This window comes from Hyla sarda, chromosome 1, assembly GCF_029499605.1.
Source record: "Hyla sarda isolate aHylSar1 chromosome 1, aHylSar1.hap1, whole genome shotgun sequence".
In the NCBI taxonomy this organism is placed as follows: domain Eukaryota; kingdom Metazoa; phylum Chordata; class Amphibia; order Anura; family Hylidae; genus Hyla; species Hyla sarda.
The window spans coordinates 167,606,489-167,628,317 of NC_079189.1; the positions used below are offsets into that span (position 1 = coordinate 167,606,489).

At 41.4% G+C, this 21,829-nt stretch overlaps 1 protein-coding gene across 6 annotated transcripts in view; it reads right to left on the bottom strand.

Moving 5' to 3' along the window:
• The window catches only part of ABHD18 (abhydrolase domain containing 18), a 72,736-nt gene that overhangs the window by 10,806 nt on the left and 40,101 nt on the right, over window positions 1-21,829 (bottom strand). For 3 of the 6 annotated variants that reach the window (XM_056563622.1, XM_056563627.1, XM_056563634.1), the window contains 6 exons: window positions 20,125-20,203; window positions 19,821-19,907; window positions 12,531-12,556; window positions 11,172-11,310; window positions 10,551-10,640; window positions 10,069-10,170 (listed from right to left, as the gene is read on the bottom strand). In XM_056563622.1, the coding sequence (XP_056419597.1) occupies window positions 10,069-10,170; window positions 10,551-10,640; window positions 11,172-11,310; window positions 12,531-12,556; window positions 19,821-19,907; window positions 20,125-20,203 (523 nt within the window). Of the gene's footprint in view, window positions 1-10,068; window positions 10,171-10,550; window positions 10,641-11,171; window positions 11,311-11,789; window positions 12,501-12,530; window positions 12,557-19,813; window positions 19,908-20,124; window positions 20,204-21,829 lie in introns of those variants that run through there. The other 3 variants (XM_056563639.1, XM_056563646.1, XM_056563642.1) reach the window with 3 other exon arrangements.

Consider the following 21,829-nt stretch of genomic DNA (forward strand, 5'->3'; position numbering starts at 1 on the left):
TTGGGAACCACTGTATTAGTGGTCTGCAAACTGTAGTCCTCCAGATGTTGCAAAACTACAACTCCAAGCATGCTGGGAGTTGTAGTTCGGCAATATCTGGCTCTAAAGATGTTGCCGAACTACTACTCCCAGCATGCCTGAGAATGTTTGGGAGTTGTGGTTTTGCAACAGCTGGAGGCACACAGGTTGGGAAACACTGAGTTAGGAAACAATGTTTCCCAACCAGTGTGCCTCCAGCTGTTGCAAAACCACAACTCCCAAACATTCTCAGGCATGCTGGGAGTAGTAGTTTTGCAACAGCTGGAGGTCCCCCCCTGTGAATGTACAGGGTACATTCACATGGGCAGGGGGCTTACAGTGAGTATCGGGCTGCAAGTTTGCAATGCAGCAAATTTTGCGCGGCAGCTCAAACTCGCTGTAATCCCCCGCCCGTGTGACTGTACCCTAAAAACACTACACAACACTTACACAAAATAAAATAAAAAGTAAAAAACACTACATATACACATACCCCTACACAGCCCCCCTCCCTCCCCAATAAAAATGAAAAACGTCTGGTACGCCACTGTTTCCAAAATGGAGCCTCCAGCTGTTGCAAAACAACAACTCCCAGTATTGCCGGACAGCCGTTGACTGTCCAGGCATGCTGGGAGTTTTGCAACAGCTGGAGGCACCCTGTTTGGGAATCACTGGCGTAGAATACCCCTTTGTCCACCCCTATGCAAATCCCTAATTCAGGCCTCAAATGCACATGGCGCTCTCACTTTGGAGCCCTGTCGTATTTCAAGGCAACAGTTTAGGGCCACATCGCCGTACTCGGGTATCGCCGTACTCGGGAGAAATTGCCTAACAAATTTTGGGGGCTTTTTCTTCTTTCACCCCTTATGAAAAGGTGAAGTTGGGGTCTACACCGGCATGTTAGTGTAAAAAAAGAAACTTTTTACACTAACATGCTGGTGTTGCCCTATACTTTTCATTTTGACAAGAGGTAAAGGGGAAAAAAGCCCCCCAAAATTTGTAACGCAATTTCTCCCGAGTACGGAGATACCCCATATGTGGGCGCAAACTGCTCTGGGGGCGCACAACAAGGCCCAGAAGGGAGAGTGCGCCATGTACATTTGAGGTGATTTGCACAGGGGTGGCTGATTGTTACAGCGGTTTTGACAAACGCAAAAAAAACAAAACCCCACATGTGACCCCATTTCGGTAACTACACCCCTCACGGAATGTAATGAGGGGTGCAGTGAGAATTTACACCCCACAGGTGTCTGACAGATCTTTGGAACAGTGGGCTGTGCAAATTAAAAATGTTGTACAGCCCACTGTTCCAAAGATATGACAGACACCAGTGGGGGGTAAATGCTCACTTTACGTCTTCTTACGTTCCTCAAGGGGTCTAGTTTCCAAAATGGTATGCCATGTGGGGGTTATTTTGCTGTCCTGGCACCATATGGGCTTCCTAAATGCGACATGCCCCCCGAGCAAAATTTGCTCTCAAAAAGCCAAATATGACTCCTTCTCTTCTGAGCATTGTAGTTCGCCCGTAGTGCACTTCAGGTCAACTTATGGGGTACCTCCATACTCAGAAGAGATGGGGTTACACATTTTTGGGGGTATTTTCTGCTATTAACCCTTGCAAAAATGTGAAATTTGGGGGGGAAACACACCTTTTTAGTGATTTTTTTTTTTTACGTATGCAAAAGTCGTGAAACCCCTGTGGGGTATTAAGGCTCACTTTATTTCTTGTTACGTTCCACAAGGGGTCTAGTTTCCAAAATGGTATGCCATGTGTTTTTTTTTTGCTGTCCTGGCACCATAGGGGCTTCCTAAATGCGACATGCCCCCGAGCAATATTTGCTCTCAAAAAGCCAAATATGACTCCTCCTCTTCTGAGCATTGTAGTTCACCCATAGTACACCTCAGGTCAACTTTTGGGGGTACCTTCATACTCAGAAGAGATGGGGTTACAATGTTTGGGGGGTATTTTCTGCTATTAACCCTTGCAAAAATCTGAAATTTGGGGGGAAACACACATTTTAGTGACATTTTATTTTTATTTTTTTACATATGCAAAAGTCGTGAAACACCCGTGGGGTATTAAGGCTCACTTTATTCCTTGTTACGTACCTCAAGGGGTCTAGTTTCCAAAATGGTATGCCATGTGGGGGATTTTTGCTGTTCTGGCACCATAGGGGCTTCCTAAATGCAACATGCCCCCCAAAAACCATTTAAAAAAAACATACTCTCCAAAATCCCCTTGTCGCTCCTTCGCTTCTGAGCCCTCTACTGCGCCCGCCGAACACTTTACATAGACATATGAGGTATGTGCTTACTCGAGAGAAATTGGGATACAAATATAAGTATACATTTTCTCCTTTTTCCCCTTGTAAAAATTCAAAAATTGGGTCTGCAAGAACATGCGAGTGTAAAAAATGGAGATTGTGAATTTTCTCCTTCACTTTGCTGTTATTCCTGTGAAACACCTAAAGGGTTAAAACGCGGACTGAATGTCATTTTGAATACTTTGGGAGGTGCAGTTTTTATAATGGGGTCATTTGTGGGGTATTTCTAATATGAAGACCCTTTAAATCCACTTCAAACCTGAACTGGTCCATGAAAAATTGTGAGTTTGGAAATTTTGTGAAAAATTGGAAAATTGCTGCTGAAGTTTGAAGCCCTCTGGTGTCTTCCAAAAGTAAAAACACTTAAATTTTATGATGCAAACATAAAGTAGACATATTGTATATGTGAATAAAAAAAAAAAAAATATTTGGAATATCCATTTTCCTTACAAGCAGAGAGCTTCAAAGTTAGAAAAATGCTAAATTTTCAAATTTTTCATAAAATTTTGGGATTTTTCACCAAGAAAGGATGCAAGATACCACAAAATTTTACCACTATGTTAAAGTAGAATATGTCACGAAAAAACAATCTCGGAATCAGAATGATAACTAAAAGCATCCCAGAGTTATTAATGTTTAAAGTGACAGTGGTCAGAATTGCAAAAAATGGCCGGGTCCTGAGGTGTAAAATGGCTGGGTCCTTAAGGGGTTAAAAGATGCAGCCTTTTTTTTTTTTTTTTTGCAAATCTGACCACTGTCACTTTAAGCATTAATAACTTTGGGATGCTTTTACCTTTCATTCTGATTCAGAGACAGTTTTTTTCGTGACATTCTACTTTATGTTAGTGGTAAATTTACGTAGATACTTGTATCATTTCTTGGTGAAAAATTCCAGAATTTTATGAAAATTTAGCATTTTTTTTTTTTTACTTTGAAACTCTCTGCTTAGAAGGAAAATGGACATCCCAAATAAATTATATGTTGATTCACATATACAATATGTCTACTTTATGTTGGCATCATAAAGTTGACATGTTTTTACTTTTGGAAGACATCAGAGGGCTTCAAAGTTCAGCGGCAATTTTCCAATTTTTCAAAATCTGAATTTTGACCAGTTCAGTTTGAAGTGGATTTGAGAGACCTTTCTGTGAGAAATACCACATAAATGACCTCATTATGATAAAACTGCACCCCTCAAAATATTCAAAATGTCATTCAGTAAGTGTGTTAACCTTTTAGGTGTTTAACAGGAATAGCAGCAACGTGAAGGAGAAAATTCAAAATCATCATTTTTTACACTTGCATGTTCTTGTAGACCCAGCTTTTTAGGGGATTAAAAGGAGAGAAATCACCCTAAAATTTGTAACCCAATTTCTCTCGAGTAAGGAAATACCTCATATGTGTATGCCAAGTGCTCTGTGGGTGCACTAGAGGGCTCAGAAGAGAAGGAGCGACAATGGGATTTTGGAGAGTGAATTTTTTTTAAATGGTTTTTGGGGGGCATGTCACATTTAGGAAGCCCCTATGGTGCCAGAAAAAAAAAACCCATGGCATACCATTTTGGAAACTACACCCCTCAAGGAACATAATAAGGGATCCAATGAGCCTTAACACCCCACAGGTGTTTGACGACTTTTCATTTTTTTCACTAAAATGCAGTTTCTTCCCTAAATTTTAAATTTTTACAAGGGGTAATAGAAGAAAATGCCCCCCAAAATTTGTAACCCCATTTCTTCTGAGTATGAAAATACCCCATGTGTGGACGTCAAGTGCTCTGCTGGCGCACTACGATGCTCAGAAGAGAAGGAGTGCCATTGAGCTTTTGGAGAGAGAATTTGGTTGGAATAGAAGTTGGGGGCCATGTGCGGTTACAAAGCCCCCCCCCCCCCCCCCCCCCGTGGTACCAGAACAGAAATTAATGAGGGGTGCAGTGAGCATTTACGTTTGACAGATCTTTGGAACAGTAGGCTGTGCAAATGAAAAATAAAATTTTTCATTTTCATGGATGTTCCAAAAATCTGTCAGACACTAATGCTCACTGTACCCCTTATTACATTATGAGAGGGGTGTGGTTTCCAAAATGGGGTCACATGGGGTGGAGGGTCCATTGTTCTGGCACTATGGGGGCTTTGCAAACACACGTGGCCTTCAATTCTGGACAAATTCTCTCTCCAAAAGCCCAATGTGCCAGCAGAGCACTTTACATCCACATATGGGGTATTTTCTTACTCAGAAGAAATGGGGTTACAAATTTTGGGAGGCTTCCCCCCCCCCCCTTTTTTTTCCCTTGTGAAAATAAATTTAGGGTAACACCAGCATTTTAGTTAAAAAATAAAAATACAAATACATTTTCTTTCATTTTCACATCCAACTTTAACGAATATTGGTCAAACACCTGTGGGGTGTTAAGGCTCACTATACCCCTTGTTATATTCGTGAGGGGTGTAGTTTCCAAAATGGGGTCAAATGTTGGTATTAATTTTTTTGCGTTTATCTCAGAACCGATGGAAAATCAGCCACCCATTGCACTCTCACTCCTGAGCCTTGTTGTGCGTTCGCAGAGCATTTTACACCCACATATGGGGTATTTCCGTACTCAGAAGAAATTGCGTTACAAATTTTGGGGGTCTTTTTTACTTTTACCTCTTGTAAAATTAAAAATAATGGGGCAACACCAGCATCTTAGTGTAACAATTTTTATTCTCTAACAGGCTGGTGTAGACCCCAATTTTTCCTTTTCATAACGGACAAAAGGAGAAAAAGCCCCCCAAAATTTGTAATGCAATTGCTCAGAGTATAGAAATACCCCATATGTGGCCCTAAACTGTTTTCTTGAAATACGACAGGGCTCCTAAGTGAGGGAGCATCATGCACATTTTAGGACTAAATTAGGGATTGCATAGGGGTGGACATTGGGGTATTCTACGCCAGAGATTCCCTAACAGGGTGCCTCCAGCTGTTGTTAAACTCCCAGCATGCCTGGACAGTCAGTGGCTGTCCGGAAAAGCTGGGAGTTGTTGTTTTGCAACAGCTGGAGGCTCCGTTTAGGAAACTCTACTGTACGATATGTTTTTCATTTTTATTGGGGGGGGGGCGACAGGACAGTGTAAGGGGGTGTATATGTAGTGTTTTACCCTTTATTATGTGTTAGTGTAGTGTAGTGTAGTGTTTTAGTGTAGTGTAGTGTTTTTAGCATACATTCACGTGTGGGGGTTTACGGTGAGTTTCCCGCTAGGAGTTGCGCTGCGACAGAAAATTTGCCGCAGCTCAAACTTGAAGCAGGAAACTCACTGTAAACCCGCCTGTGTGAATGTACCCTGTACATTCACATGGAAGGGGGGGTGGGGGGGCAAACCTCCAGCTGTTGCAAAATTACAACTCCCAGCATGCACTGATAGACCATGCATGCTGGGAGTTGTACTTTTGCAACAGCTAGAGGCACACTGGTTGGAAAACATTCATTTAGGTTCTGTTACCTAACTAAGTATTTTCCAACCAGTTTGCCTTCAGCTGTTGCAAAACTATAAACTCCCAGTATGTTCTGATCGCCGAAGGGCATGCTGGGAGATGTAGTTATACAACAGCTGGAGGTATGCAACTACAACTCCCGGGGGGGGTTTGGGTCTCAGGATGATTTCAGCAGGCATCCTGGTCCGGCTAGCGGCAGGGACCGGAATTCCCATGGGCGTACCTGCATTCTTAAGGACTCAGGATGCAGGGCGTATGCATATGCCCTGTGTCCTGAAGAGGTTAAAGTGGTCTTTCAGGACAAACATTTACAGGCTATCCTAACAACAGGTCATCAATGTGTGATCACTGGAGGGTACGAGCTCTGGGATCTCTGCCAATCAGCAGATCATAGTTTACACAGGCACAGCGGCTGTTTAAATACCGGAGGGTGTGCCTGGTGCTGTAGATCATCTTTCACTTGAGTGATATCAGCAGGCAGTACTATGCAAAACTCTATGTATGGGTGATCAGCAGAAAAAGACACAGCACTGCTGGCACCTTAAAGGGGTTCTCCGGTGCTTAGACATCTTATCCCCTATCCAAAGGATAGGGGATAAGATGCCTCTTGCGGGAGTCTTGCACGCGGCACCCCGTTTATTATCAGTCCCCGGAGCGTGTTCGCTCCGGGTCTGATTACCAGCCGCCACACGGCCGGCGGCGTGTGACGTCACGCCTCCGCCCCCGTGTGACGTCACGCTCCGCCCCTCAATGCAAGCCTACGGGAGGGGGCGGGACTCCCGTGATCAGGCATCTTATCCCCTATCCTTTGGATAGGGGATAAGATGTCTAAGCACCGGAGTACCCCTTTAAGTTGTGCTGATCGAAGAGGGTCACAAACATTAGACTCCTAGGAATAAGCCTAGAGAAACTAAGATACATCATCAATGCAGCTTGAAGTTAGTTTTTAAGGACGATGCTAACAGTTGGTAAGTAGCAGCACATTCTGGAGAAAGTTAAAATGTCTGTCTGGTGACAGTAGAGACCTTGTGTGGAGCCAAACCCCAATTACACTAATAATTCCTTCTTTCAGCACCAGTTATCATGTATTCATGCATATGGTGATAATGTATTAGGTGGTTTACATCCACAATGCATCTAATATAAAGTAGGATGAGACATTACAATCTTTCACAAGTGCAGCCTTAGACTATGGACCAGGAACTTAAAGTCATCATGTCACACAATTTTAAATATATTCTTCTCATATACTAAGGCTAAGTTTACACAGATGTTTACACGGGGGTTCTGATCCCTTCAGTTTTTTTTAAGTTTTTTTTATGTTGAACGGGTCGGAGCAGAATTGACACCGATGGGTCCCACATTTGTACAACAATACAATAAAAACCAAGAACTATTGTCACATAGTCAACAATTATCACCTAACATCTGTCACCAGCATAAAACAGAAACATTTAAAACATGCAGTAAATACAAGGAGTTTGAAATTACAAAGACACTTCACCAGAGTTGACCATTTAGTTATAGCAACAACTACCTTTGGAGTGGTGGCGCTACTGGACTGGGAGCAAAAAGGAGGGTGGAATATTATATAGGTTTTAAAATGTTTATTTTACTGCCATACTGTGGCAAACTTGCACCAAACTGGCCGAGGGATCTGTCAATTTCTCAAATGAAGGCATTTGGAGAATAAGTAGATTTTTTATGCTTACCGTAAAATCTATTACTCGGAGGATCCATTGGGGGACACCGCCTGTGGGTATACCTTGCTGACACTAGGAGGCTGACACTAGGCATACAAAAAGAAAGTTTGCCCCTTCTGGCAGGATATACTCCGCCTACTGACCCTGAGCTAATCAGTTTAGTCCCAAAGCAGTAGGAGAGGGCTGACAGAGAAAGAAACCAGCAGGTGTCCGAGGGAACCAGACAAAAAAGGAACCGAAAACAACCACTCAGACAGAAAACCGAACCATAGAAACAAACACAATGGGTGGGTGATGTGTCCCCCAATGGATCCTCCGAGAAAGATTTTATGGTAAGCAGAAAAAAAAAAAAAAAATCTACTTTCCTCGGTCGGACCAATGGGGGACAAAGAGACCATGGGATGTACCAAAGCAGTCCCCAGTGTGGGAAAATACCCAACTCAGAATCAGGCAGAAGACTGAGCCACTGCCGCCTGCAACACTTTGCGACCCAAACCAGCGTCAGCTGACACAAAGGTGTGCACCTGGTAGAATTTAGTGAATGCGTGCAAGGACAACCAGACTTACAGACTTGCAAGGCCGAAGCCCTATTGCGGAGCACCTAAGAAGCCTCAACGGAACGCATGGAATGCGCAGTCACCTGAAAAGGTGGGACTTTCCCTTTACGATGGTAGGATTCAGAGATGGCAGATTGGATCCACCACAAAATGGTTGCTTTGGAAGCCGGAAGACCCTTGCAACCACCCTCCGGAATCACAAAATGAGTTACCCTGCCGAAAGGATGAGGTGACGGAAAGATAGATCACAATATTATCCAAACCCCACACCTAGATGCTACTCCAGGTGGGGGTGCAAAACCCTTTTCAAAGCACCCTCCCTAAAACTTCACTTTTATTTCCATTGCATGTTAAAATGTTGTTGGGGGTAAACAAAACAGTTTAAAAGCCCAGCTGATCTCGTCCAACTGATATGGGGTATTACTATTTGGTATTCCAAATCATGTATCTCCTGTGCCTGCAGTGCTACAGGATCTGTATTGTTGACACTCAGCTGTATCTAAAAACCGAACACCAAAGCCTCCCCTACATGTTTCGTGACAGCAGTCACGTCATCAGGGGTATATGCTCCAAAGCAGATGCCACTAATCTGGAAACCCTAGCCAGGTTGGAGATCAACTGAGAAAGGGAAGAAACCCACTCTGGGGGAGCGACTCTGCACCCAGATGGACCCCATTGAAAGAGGAGAGGGAGGAGTACAGAAGCAGACCCCCCAAAGCGTGCGCACCGAGCTGATAGGAGAATCAGTGACCCCTTGTGCGAGCGCTGATAGAATATTGGCTGGCAGCAGGAGAAGGCCGGGAGCCCCGCCAGTGCACCCAATGTGGAGTGGGCAGAGTTAAGTGCAGGACCCGGCCACGGCCTCAATTAATTTCCAGCCTGCCGCACGACTTGGCAGAGAAGCAGGCGAAAATTTAAGTAAACTGTGGAGTCGGCTGCGCGACCACAGCCCAGCTGACAGGTGCTGCAGATAACAATCAGTCAAAGAGTAAGCAGTGTCAGGGATGGCGAAGGGGAGGAGAGCTGCCCCGCGGTCCCCGGAGTCCCAACACTGCAATAAAAAGACCAGAGGCCGTATTCCTGCCCCCTATAAATAATAAAAATGAATTGTAAAAAAAAAATAAAAATTGATGAAAAATCCCCCTGGGGCCCCAGGTTTAAAGGGCCCCCTAAAGTAAGGAAGGAAGAGGAAGGGGGAGAGAGAGGAGAAAAGAACCTACAACAGGCCCTAGCTATAAAATAAAAAAAGAAGACCAGGTCTGGAGAACTCCAGACCTGTGTCTGCCTCCTACTAACACTAAGCTAAAACGGATTAGCTCAGGGTCAGTAGGCTGGGTATATCCTGCCAGGAGGGGGTCGACTTTCTTTTTATATATAGATATACCCACAGTCTCTGTGTCCCCCAATGGAGCAGACTGAGAAAGAGAGCAATTTAATTCCATAGGATGCCCCACACACTACAAAGGTTACAAAAATACAGTAGGAAGCAATAAAGATTGAGCTTTATGGGAGTCCTAGGAGATATTAAAGGGGTTTTCTGCTTTATATTAGCTGTGGCATGTTGGAAATATTATACTAAACATTTCCCTGCCGAAGTCTTCTGTTTGTACACTAAGGCAAACACCTGCAATTTTTGACAGTGTTTTATTGCTTGCATTTTCCAGTATTGCTTCAAAGCTAAATTCTATACACAGATAGGAAGAGAGACATGTCACTCAGTGTTAGCAGGGGCAGAGAGCAGCCACAGGGACCCCCACCCAACTGCTTAACTGGGTCCCGGTGGCTTTTTTGAACTAAGATTTCTTTGAAACACTAAAGTGTTTCATAGAAAGTCATATTGTTCTAGGACCTTGTTCCCTGCACCTTTTTCATGCAGTTTAGGCAGCTTAAAAAAAAAATGGTGACCGGTTTCCTTTAAACCAAGCAAATGACTACATTTCCCATGTTCTTGACTTATATGCACCCCTGTTAATTTGGCATTGCAAAAAGACAATTTACCCCACAGTACTCCAGTAGATTCATTATCTCCTCCTCATATACTGACTGAGTGCAGTATTGTTTTTCAAGTTCTCTCCAGCTAACAGCTTTACTTAGAACACCCTAGAGCAAACACATAAAAGAAAATAAATTATGTTTCAATACAGTAAAAAGTCAATCTAACAGACTTGGGAAGGAGACCGATGAAAAAGCAAATATACAATGTATGAGTTTATGGACTGGATTGGTACAACATAAGTTAACAAATCCTCTGGAAGGAATGGCCCATGTGGCTTTAAAAGACAATCCGGTGACATTTATGTCCTTAAGATAATATATGACATTCCCTTCCCCTACACAGAGATGAAGATTAATAGAGAATACCTAACCTAAGGTCAATACCCGCTGGGCCCTAAAATTCCCAAATGCTGATATTAAATATATGGGTACCACCAGTATGTTGGACACAATAACACATACATACAAAAAGGACAGCAGGTTACCGAGGTAAAGACTGCAGAAGCTGTTGACCAAGAAAGGCATGGAATTAAAGGTATTGGTTTAGGCCAGTTGGTTACTGCCAAAGAAGCCATCTAAAAAACATTCAGAAGAAAATAAAAAAAGTCAGGTCAGAAACATAGCTATCCACATTTCTGGATTTCTTCAAACACAGAAATTTCTAAAACTTCTCTATGTGAATTCTACCTAAATGTAGTAAAATAAATGAACTGCTGGTACTGAATAACCTAATGACGGAACTTCTTACTGCACAGCAAAGCCCCAATTATTTTTTTTTTAATGCAGAGTATGCCACTGGAATACTTTCCGCGTTCTTATTTTTATGAACCTAATACTTATTATATATTACAATATTAGTAAAAGTAGAAGTTCGGTCCAGACCAGTGTATGGAAAGGAATCTGACAAGGAATGTTTGAAAAGGCAGAGCACGTTGTAATAATATGGGTTATGCTCCCAGAGAGGCATCGGCTTTGCTGCAGGAAGTAGAAGAATATGTTGTAAATTTTATTTTTCACACGGTTAATTCAAGAGTTCTGTATCACATACAGATCAAAATATGTGAAGAAAAGAAAGCCATATAAAAAATAAACATCTTAGAACTTACATGTCCTCCCATTGAAATGCCAGTCATTCCCAGAGGACCATATCCTTCTCTCTCCAGCCAGTGAAGGAGGGCGGCTGACTCCAGCACAAGTGCACCGCCCATTACAAACAAGTCAGAGACATTCTGTAAGCTTGATCTCCTTTCGTTGCATGAAAGAAGAGAAATAGAACCATGAACAGTCAATTTAGAGTAGCACTGGACTCTTATTACAGCAGGCATTTCATGACCTGATACTGGGTCAGCTTCCTGGCTCTGACTGACTAGCAGTTTAACCGGCTGAATAGGGGAACTTGTGACGCAGAATTTAATTCCAAAATGAAAAGGTTTATTCTTTCGTCAGAATCCACCCAGAAAAGCCCCTTATCAATGGAACTTATGAATTTTGGTGCTTATTTTCACTGCAAATTCTGCACGTGCTTGTCTTGGTGCTAAATGGCTGTGAGATTACCATAACGCTGTGGCTATCTTTTTGTGAACTAGGTATTTCCTGTTGGATTTTGTTCTCAAACTACACATCCCATCGTTCGATGCTTGTAACTTTGAGGTCACTTTCCCCCCCTCCCACACATTAAAACACAAATGAGTTGCATTCCATTCAAAAGACCAGTGTTTTCTAACCAGGGTGCCTACAGCTGTTGCAAAAGCATCTCTCCCACTCAACGGCCATTTCACCCACTTAAGCAGGACAGGCTCCCTTTGCACACCTGACGATGTCATGTTTCGACGCACTGCTACCTGGGAAAACCAGAGACCTGAGTCATTTTGTATGCACAGAAAGGTACAGACACTATATTATTAACTACACTAACTTTACAGCTCCTGTAGCACAGTCAAATAAAAAAAAAATCCTAGAATACCCCTTTAAAATCACCAGTTCATTGAGAAATGTTGTAGCAATGCAGGGAGCCATCTTGGGATTGAGCTCCCCTGCCCGGCCACCTTCTGTGGTGGTGGTCAGTATCATAGGCAGCAAGCTGTAAACAATGAGAACAGAGAACGGGCACAGCATAAAAAGTAAGCAAATTTGCTAACAACATGTATTTGCAAAATTGCTTACTATTGCAATATCTACTAAATAAATGTGAATGTAGGAAACTGAAACACCCTAACTAAGGCTGAAGAAGAAGAAATGTAATTTGCTAGGGTAATCCAATGGAAAGGCTATGTAAATAACTAAAAAAAACTATAATTATTAATAAATATGTTAGTAAGAATAAACTACAGAGTACAGAGGACACTTTCAAATTAAACCCGTTTTATAAGAACCGAAGATATGGATATGACTTTTCCCTTTGCCAAAACACACACAAAAAAGGTGACTACTTTAGTGTCATGTAAATAGTAAACAAGAGGACTTACAGTTGGTCTTTTGGTTTTCTGTATCCATTTAAGGAGGCAAGTCAAGGAAAAAAAATATAAACATATACATCTGTTACCAGTCTGACACCTTAAGGACACAGCCCATTATAACCAATTTTATTTTTGCGTTTATTTTCATTCACAGACCCATGTGAGGGCTCGTTTTTTGCGTGACACCGCTCATTTTACCCTAAAATGTATGGTAAACCCCCCAATAAAAATTCATGCTGTACAATTGATACCCATTATTACATACTTTTCTATTATTATTATACAGTTTTTTAAAAATCTCAAACTTCTTCTTTTTGTTTTTTTTTACAAAATCAGTACGTTTAAAATTGCCCTATTTTGACCACCTCTAACTTCCTTGTTTTTCCATATTCAGGAATGTGTTAGGGCTCATCTTTCGCGCCATTACCTGCAGTTTTTTTTTTTAGTACCACTTTTGCTTATGTGACTTTTTGATCGCTTTTTATTAAATTTTTTGGCAGATTGATGTGACAAAAAAGCTGAAATTTTGGACTTTTTTTTTCTTTAAATGGGCACTGTCGCCAAACTTTTTTTTTTAATATGTTGTAGTACTTAGGTACTACAACATATCTCTAAAATAAATCTATTAAAGAGTTTATTTTAATGTTGAAAACCGGCCAATATGGGTCTCCCTCCTAGTGGCCGGCTGCAGGTTGGCAAGGCATCGGTCTTAATTCATCTAGCCTGCGCTCGCTCCCTGCCAATCAGACAGGGGGGAGCGAGCGCTGACAGCTCATTGGCTCCCTGGCTTCACACGCAGCCACCGCTGCTGCTGCTCTGCACTCTGGTATGGCTGGGGGGGGGGGGGGGGCGCTGTTCGGGGTAGCGCTGCTGCAACTTTTGATTTTCAACACAGGGTGCCTCCAGTTGTTTCACCACTACAACTCGCAGCATGCCCTGATAGCCAGTAGATGTCAGGGCAAGCTGGGAGTTGTAGTGGTGAAACAGCTGGAGGCACCCTGTATAGTGAACTAAGGGCGGAAGTGTCGGCCCCAGCAGGCATCAGCGACGTCGTGTCTGCTGGGGAAGTCTGCCTGGTAGTGAGCACACTACCAGGCAGACAAAAAAACATTTTTAATATAGTAAAAAAAAATGTAAAGGCAGGGAGGGGGCTAAGGATAGATGGGCAATAGGCACGGACAGAAAAAAAAAATGGATGGTGGGAGCTACTGTAAGTTTACGTGGTTCTCCATAGGGGATAATTAACATTTTTTAAATATTTTTTTTTATAGTTTTTATAGACATTTACGCACGCGACGATACCAAATATATTTATTATTTATCTTTTTTTATGCTTTTATGTATTAATATAGGGAAAAGGGGTGATTTGAAACTTTATTGAGGGAGAGGCTTTTTCACATAAAAATTATGTTTTTTTTTTTACATTTATTTTATACTTTTTTAGTCCCCATAGGGGACTATTTATAGCAATCATCAGATTGCTAATACTGTTCAGTGCTATGCATAGGGCATAGCACTTGTCAGTATTATCAATGATCTTCTCTGGTAGATCAGTGCAGAAGACCCCAGGAGATGGACGGAGGCAAGTGAGTGGACCTCCGTCCGTCATCTTGGCTGATCTGATCCCCGCAGCAGTGCCGCGGGTGATCAGATCAGCCATTTTAAGTGCTGCACTGCCGCAAATGCCATGATCTGTATTGATCACGGCATCTGAGGGTTTAATGGTGAAGTGACGCAATGCAGGGCCGTAGAGTGAAGCAATGCAGGGCCGTACATTTACGGTGCGTGTCCTTAAGGGGTTAAAGACAGTCCTCCTGGTTTGACAGACATAACACAAGCTGAAATAAGCCGTTACAAGCCCAGCGTCATCTGATGAAGCCATGGCCAGTACAACTTGCTTGACTGTGCATGTGCCAGACGCTACCAAAACTAGCTTGTAATGAAATAGGTCAGCTTGTGGGACATCAAACAAGCCAAGGAGGAAGTATTTAGCAACCAGCCAGCATACCTTAAAGAACAGTACCACCATGACCACCATTTGGCATTATTTAATGAGACCACAGCAGGTGACATGAAATCACATACATTTTATAGGCAGAAATAGGGGACAGTGGTGGCACAGGAATAAAAAAATAAAAAAAACTATTGACCAGCAGCTGAAATAGATGTATCTTTTAAAGTTCCTTTTGATGGCCGAGCAGATCCTGATAATGAGTGTTGATCTGTATATTCACATGCTCAATTAGTCTTGCAGCCAGGCCACATGGTTGATTCCTGGATTTTTGTGCAGGCCCTTTAGCCCCTTAAGCATGCAGGGTTTTTCCACTTTTGTTTTTTCCTCCTTACCTTAAAATCATAACCCTTTCAACTTTGCACCTAAAATTCCATATTATGGCTTATTTGCGCCACCAATTCTACTTTGAAATGACATCAGTAATTTTACCAAAAAATCCACAACGAAACGAAAAAAAATAAAAAAATTGTGTGACATAATTGAAGAAAAAATGCTATTTTGTACATTTGGGGACTTCTGTTTCTACGCAGTAATTTTTCGGTAAAAATAACACCTCTTTATTCTATAGGTGCATACAATTAAAATGATACCCTACTTATATAGGTTTGATTTTGTCTTCATTCTGGAAAAAATCATAACTACATGCATAAAAATAAATATGTTTAAAATTGTCATCTTTTGACCACTATAACAGTTATTTTTTAGCAGTACCATTTTTGTATTGTTTGGATTTTTTGATCACTTTTTATTCCTTTTTCATGATATAAAAAGTGACCAAAAATACAATATTTTGGACTTTGGAATTTTTTTGCGTTTACGCCATTGACCGTGCGATTTAATTAACGATATCTCTTTATAATTCAGACATTTCCGCATGCGGCGATACAACATTCATTTTTATTTACACAGTTTTTTTTTAAATGGGAAAAGGGGGGTGATTCTTACTTTTATGGAAGGGGTTAAATGATCTTTACTAACTTTTTTTTTTTCACACTTTTTTTTTGCAGTGTTATAGTCCCCTCTAGTGGCTATAACACTGCACTCATTGATCTTCTACACAGATCACTGCCATGCATTAACATGGCAATGATCAGTGTTGTAGGCGGTCGATTGGTCAAGCCTGGATTTCACTTGGAGCAATCGCCGATCGGACGCGCCGGAGGTAGATTAGGTACCCTCCGCTTACGTTCAAGCTGATCGGGACATCGCAATTTCACCGTGTTGGTCCCGATCAGCCCGACTTAGCTGCCAGGAGTGTATTTTTGTTACTTTAGATGCGGCGATCAACTCATTTTGACCTTAAAGGGGTACTCTGCTGGAAACCTTTTTTTTTTCTCAACTGATGCCAGAAAGTTACACATTTGTAAATTACTTCTATTAAAAAATCTTAATCCTTCCAGTGTATATCAGCTGCTGTATGCTACAGAGGAAGTTATTTTCTTTTTGAATTTCCTTCCTGTCTGACCACAGTGCTCTCTGCTGACACCTCTGTCCATGTCAGGAACTGTCCAGAGCGGGATAAGTTTGCTATGGGGACTTGCTTCTACTCTGGACAGTTCCTAAAATGGACAGAGGTGTCAGCAGAGAGCACTGTGGTCAGACAAAAATTCCAAAAGAAAAGAACTTCCTGTGGAGCTGGAAGGATTACGAGTTTTTAAAAGACATAATTTACAAATCTGTTTAACTTTCTGGCACCAGTTGATTTAAATAAAAAATGTTTTCCAGCGGAGTACCCCTTTAAAAAGGACCAGGCCTATTTCCGTTTTTGCACTTTTTATTTTTTCCTCCTCCCTTTCTAAAAATCACAATACTTAAAATTTTGCACCTACAGACCCATATAAGGACTTGCTTTTTGTGTCACCAATCATACTTTATAATGACATCACTTATTTTATAACAATCTGCGGCGAAACAAAAACAAATAAATAAATAAAATAAAAAACGCCATTTTGTAACTTTTGGGGGCTTCTGTTTCCGCATTTCCCTTTTTGGTAAAAATGACACCTTTTATTCTTTATTCTGTAGGCCCATATGGTCACAAGGATACCCAATTTATGTAGGTTTTATTTTATTTTACTACTTAAAAAAAATAAAGTTATAACTACATGCACCAAAATTAGTATGTTTAAAATTGTCATCTTCTGAACCCTATAACTTTTTTATTTTTCTGCCTATGGGGCTATATGAGGGCTCATTTTTTGCACAGTGGCCTGTAGTTTTTATTTTTATGAGACTTTTTGATCGCTTTTTATAAATAATTTTGATGGTATATGAAGTGACCAAAAAAATGCACAATTTTGGACTTTGGTATTTTTTATGTGTCCCCATCAACCGTGCGATTTAACTAAGCTGACATTTTCGCATGTGGCGATACCAAATATATTTATGTTTAATTCCATTATTTTTTTAAAAATAGGAAATGGGCGATTCAAACTTATTAGGGGAGGGGCTTTGATTACCTTTTCATTTTTACACTTTTAAATATTAATTTTTTTAACCCATAGGGGGCTATAACATGCATACACTGTTCAATCAGCGTTATCGGTGCTCTGCTGCTCCAGCCTGCCATGGCTGTCTGGGAGCTTCAGGGCACTGATCGGATGGCGGAGGCCCTTTCAGTTGATCGGGACATTGCGATTTCACCATGATGATCCCGATCAGCTCCGTTGAGCTGTCGGGATCGTTTTCTTTACAATTCAAACACTGCAATCAACTTTGATCTTGGCGTCTAAAAAGGGTTAATCGATCGGAAATATGCAGAAGATACTCACATACAAGGAAGGGAGACATACAGTGGGGGGAATCAGGGCGACAAAGCTCTGTTTCGTACAAGTACAAAAGGAAGTACATCACTTGTACGAAACAGAGCTTTGTCGCCCTGATTCCCTCCACTGTATGTCTCCCTTCCTTGTATGCGAGTATCTTCTGCATATGCAATAAAGCATGAAGATATGAAGTAACGGTGAGTGCTGATTTTTCTTTGAACTCTCTATCAACTGTTTATTCTACGAAGATTGGTAACGGGACCAGGGCGTACAGGTATACCGTTTCCTTAATTACTAGGACACAAGGGCATACCCATACGCCCTGCGTCCTTAACCCCTTAAGGACTCAGCCCATTTTGGCCTTAAGGACTCAGACAATTTAATTTTTACGTTTTAATTTTTTCCTCCTCGCCTTCTAAAAAAATCATAACTCTTTTATATTTTCATCCACAGACTAGTATGAGGGCTTGTTTTTTGCGCGACCAGTTGTCCTTTGTAATGACATAACTCATTATATCATAAAATGTATGGCTCAACAAAAAAACACTATTTTTGTGGGGAAATTAAAACGAAAAACGCAATTTTGCTAATTTTGGAAGGTTTCGTTTTCACGCCGTACAATTTATGGTAAAAATGACGTGTGTTCTTTATTCTGAGGGTCAATATGATTAAAATGATACCCATTATTACATACTTTTCTATTATTGTTGCGCTTAAAAAAATCACAAACTTTTTAACCAAATTAGTACGTTTATAATCCCTTTATTTTGATGACCTCTAACTTTTTTATTTTTCCGTATAAGCGGCGGTATGGGGGCTCATTTTTTGCGCCATGATCTGTACTTTTTTTTTGATACCACATTTGCATATAAAAAACTTTTAATACATTTTTTATAATTTTTTTTAAATAAAATGTATTAAAAAAGTAGCAATTTTGGACTTTTTTTTTTTTCTTTCGTTCACACCGTTCACCGTACGGGATCATTAACATTTTATTTTTATAGTTCGGACATTTACGCACGCGGCGATACCAAATATGTCTATAAAATTAATTTTTTACACTTTTTGGGGGGTAAAATAGGAAAAAACTGACGTTTTACTTTTTTATTGGGGGAGGGGATTTTTCACTTTATTTTTACTTTTACTTTTTTTTACATTTTTTTTACACTTGAATAGTCCCCATAGGGGACTATTCATAGCAATACCATGATTGCTAATACTGATCTGTTCTATGTCCTATACATAGAACCGATCAGTGTTATCGGTTATCTTCTGCTCTGGTCTGCTCGATCTCAGACCAGAACAGAAGACGCCAGGAGCCGGACGGAGGAAGGTGAGGGGATCTCTGTGCGGCGTTCTGAATGATCGGATCCCCGCAGCAGCGCTGCGGGCGATCCGATCATTCATTCAAATCGCGCACTGCCGCAGATGCCGGGATCTGTATTGATCCCGGGTCCCTGGCTCCGATCAGCAGCCGGGATCAGCCGCGCATGACACGGGCATCGCTCCGATGCCCGCGGTTATGCACAGGATGCAAATGTACGTCCTGGTGCGTTAAGTACCACCGCTCCCGGGACGTGACATCATCATTGAGCATTTAGACAGAAAACTTCAGAAGCTAATAACTATTGGAAGGATTAAGATTTTTTAATAGAAGTAATTAACAAATCTGTTTAACTTTCCGGAGCCAGTTGATATGTAAAAAAAAGTTTTTGCCTGGAATACCCCTTTAAGGACTCAGCCCATTTGGGCCTCAAAAAAATCATAACTCTTTTATATTTTCATCCACAGACTAGTACGAGGGCTTGGTTTTTGCACGACCAGTTGTCCGTTGTAATGCTATTACACACTTTACCATAAAATGTATGGCGCAACCAAAAAAATACTATTTGTGTGGGGGAATTAAAAAGAAAACCGCAATTTTGCAAATTTTGGAAGGTTTCGTTTTCACGCCGTACAAATTACGGTAAAAATGACGTGTTCTTTATTCTTTCGGTCAATACGATTAAAATGATACCCATGATAATATACTTTTCTATTACAGTTGCTCTTAAAAAAAATACCGCTAACTTTTTAACCAAATTAGTACAGTAGTAAAATCCCCCTATTTTGAAGATCTATAACTTTTACTTTATCCGTATAAGGGGCGGTTTGAGGGCTAATTTTTTGCGCCATGATCTGTAATTTTTATTGATATCATATTTGCTTATATATAACTTTTAATAAATTTTTTATAAAAAATTTTTTAGAGTAAAATGTTATAAAAAAGCAGCTATTTTGGAATTAGTTTGGATTACCGGCGGGTCCCTGGCTGCAATGAGCAGCCGGGACCTGCCGCGCATGACCAGATAATCGCTCCGATGCTCGCGGTTATGCATAGGACGTAAATGTACGTCCTGGTGCGTTAAGTACCAGCTGACCAGGACGTACATTTACGTCCGGCGTCGTTAAGGGGTTCTGTAGGGAAATATAACTTAACAATGTAACAGAACATTTTATTAAAAACCACCCACAAAGGATATAATAAGGATTTTCTAACAACAGGGAAGCCATGCCAGCCTCTTTCAGCATAGGGCGTGCCATTAACGTTCGCCTTCTCCAGAAATACTACAGATGAGGAAAAAACATATGCATTAGCAAAGAAACTTCTTGTTAAGTCACAGCCATAAATTCTTTTTATAGGGGTTTTCTGGGCATTATACAGTGATGGGCATATTTCATTGATGAACAGGGTTAGAAGCTGTGCACCACACATGTGCAGCTTAGCTCCCACTGAGGTGAATGGAAAGAAACACCATAGTAAATTCACCAGTCCAAGACTTACATGATCACCTGTACCAGCTAGATGGATGCATACAGGCCGATACTTGCTCTTCCATTCTTTAGGCAATATAAATTGAAACCTTAAAAATAAGAAAAAACTAAAAGGTTAACTCTTATGCCAGTCACATTTAAAAATATTCTACATTTATTCTTTCAGGTCAGTCAAAAATTCAGTGCAGTTACACAGTGTCAATGCAGTTATTTTTGCTAGATAAAAACCCCATCACATCTTTTGGTGTAACTGAGGCAAAAAACACATGAGGCTATCAAAAAAAGAGATAATAATGCCTGCGACCCTAGGGTAGAAGGTACACAGTCATCACCAGGATAATAAAGCAACAATAAAAGGTGCCCATACACATAAAATAAAAACAGTCTGAATCAGATAGCTATCTCAGCTGTGTAGAGGTGCCCTGGATAAATCTCTGTGAAAGCCACTGTAAGTGTTTGGGTACCTTAAGGGTTAAAAGGGGTACTCCGCTGCTCAGCGTTTGAAACAATGTTTCGAACGCTTAGAGCCGGGAGCTTGTGACATCATAGCCCCGCCACATCAATGCAAGTCTATGGGAGGGGGCGTGACAGCTGTCACGGCCCTTCCAATAGACTTGCATTGAGGGGCAGGGTGTGATGTAATGAGGGGGGCGGAGCTATGATGTCACGAGCTCCTGGCGCCGACTCTAAGCATTCGGAATGCTTTGTTCCAAACACTGAGCAGCGGAGTACCCCTTTAATAGTACATCTATATGGCCTAGTGGCAGCCCATCTCCACTTTGCATCCAAAGTCCGTGGTAGCCATAAATTGATTAGCAAAATTCTTAAGACTATCTGAGGAACTATGAATGAAGAATGAACCAAATGCTCTTCATATTTTGTGTTAGGGTATGTTCACACGCTGTGGTTATTAACCTACTGAAGTTAATTTGGAAAAAATCTGCAGCATGGAAATATCAGCTGAAAATTGTCCCCCTTTTTAATGACAGCATATTAGAGCTATAGGTCTGTAGCTCTAGCAGCCAAAAGGCCCATACTAATGTGTTTGTTTCTGGAGTACTTAAAGAATACAAGTAGTTATTAGTCTAGTCATGCATCTCCACATCACCCCCAATAGTGGTGACTGACAAGCTGCTGTGGATGTACATATAGACAGAAGCCAGCGAGTCAGTGTAGGGTGGGGATAGTATGCCTTCCTAACAGTATAGACTAGGGCTGCACGATATATTGCTCCTGTGTGCTGCTGCAGGTTGGGGCCGGCCAGAGCAGGTAAAAAGGAGATTTTTGTGCTTACCATAAAGTCTTTTTCTCAGGGGATCCATTGGGGGACACAGACCTTGGGTATATGCTGCTGTCGCTAGGAGGCTTTACACTATGGTAACAAAAAAAAGTTGGCCCTTTCCAGCAGGATATACCCGCCTACAGGCACCTGAGCTAATCAGTTTTAGTCCCAGAGCAGGAGAAGACCAACAGGTTAGAAAAAAAAAACACGAACTGTCCGAGGAAACCACAGAATAAAAATTAACTGAACACACCCTCGGACAGGTAACAGAACCAGGAACACCAGAAAGAAAAGGGTGGGTGCTGTGTCCCCCAATGGATCCTCTGAGAAAAAGATTTTACTGTAAGCACAAAAATCTCCTTTTCTCTATCGGCTCCATTGGGGGACACAGACCTTGGGACGTACCAAAGCCGTCCCTAGGGTGGGCAAAAGA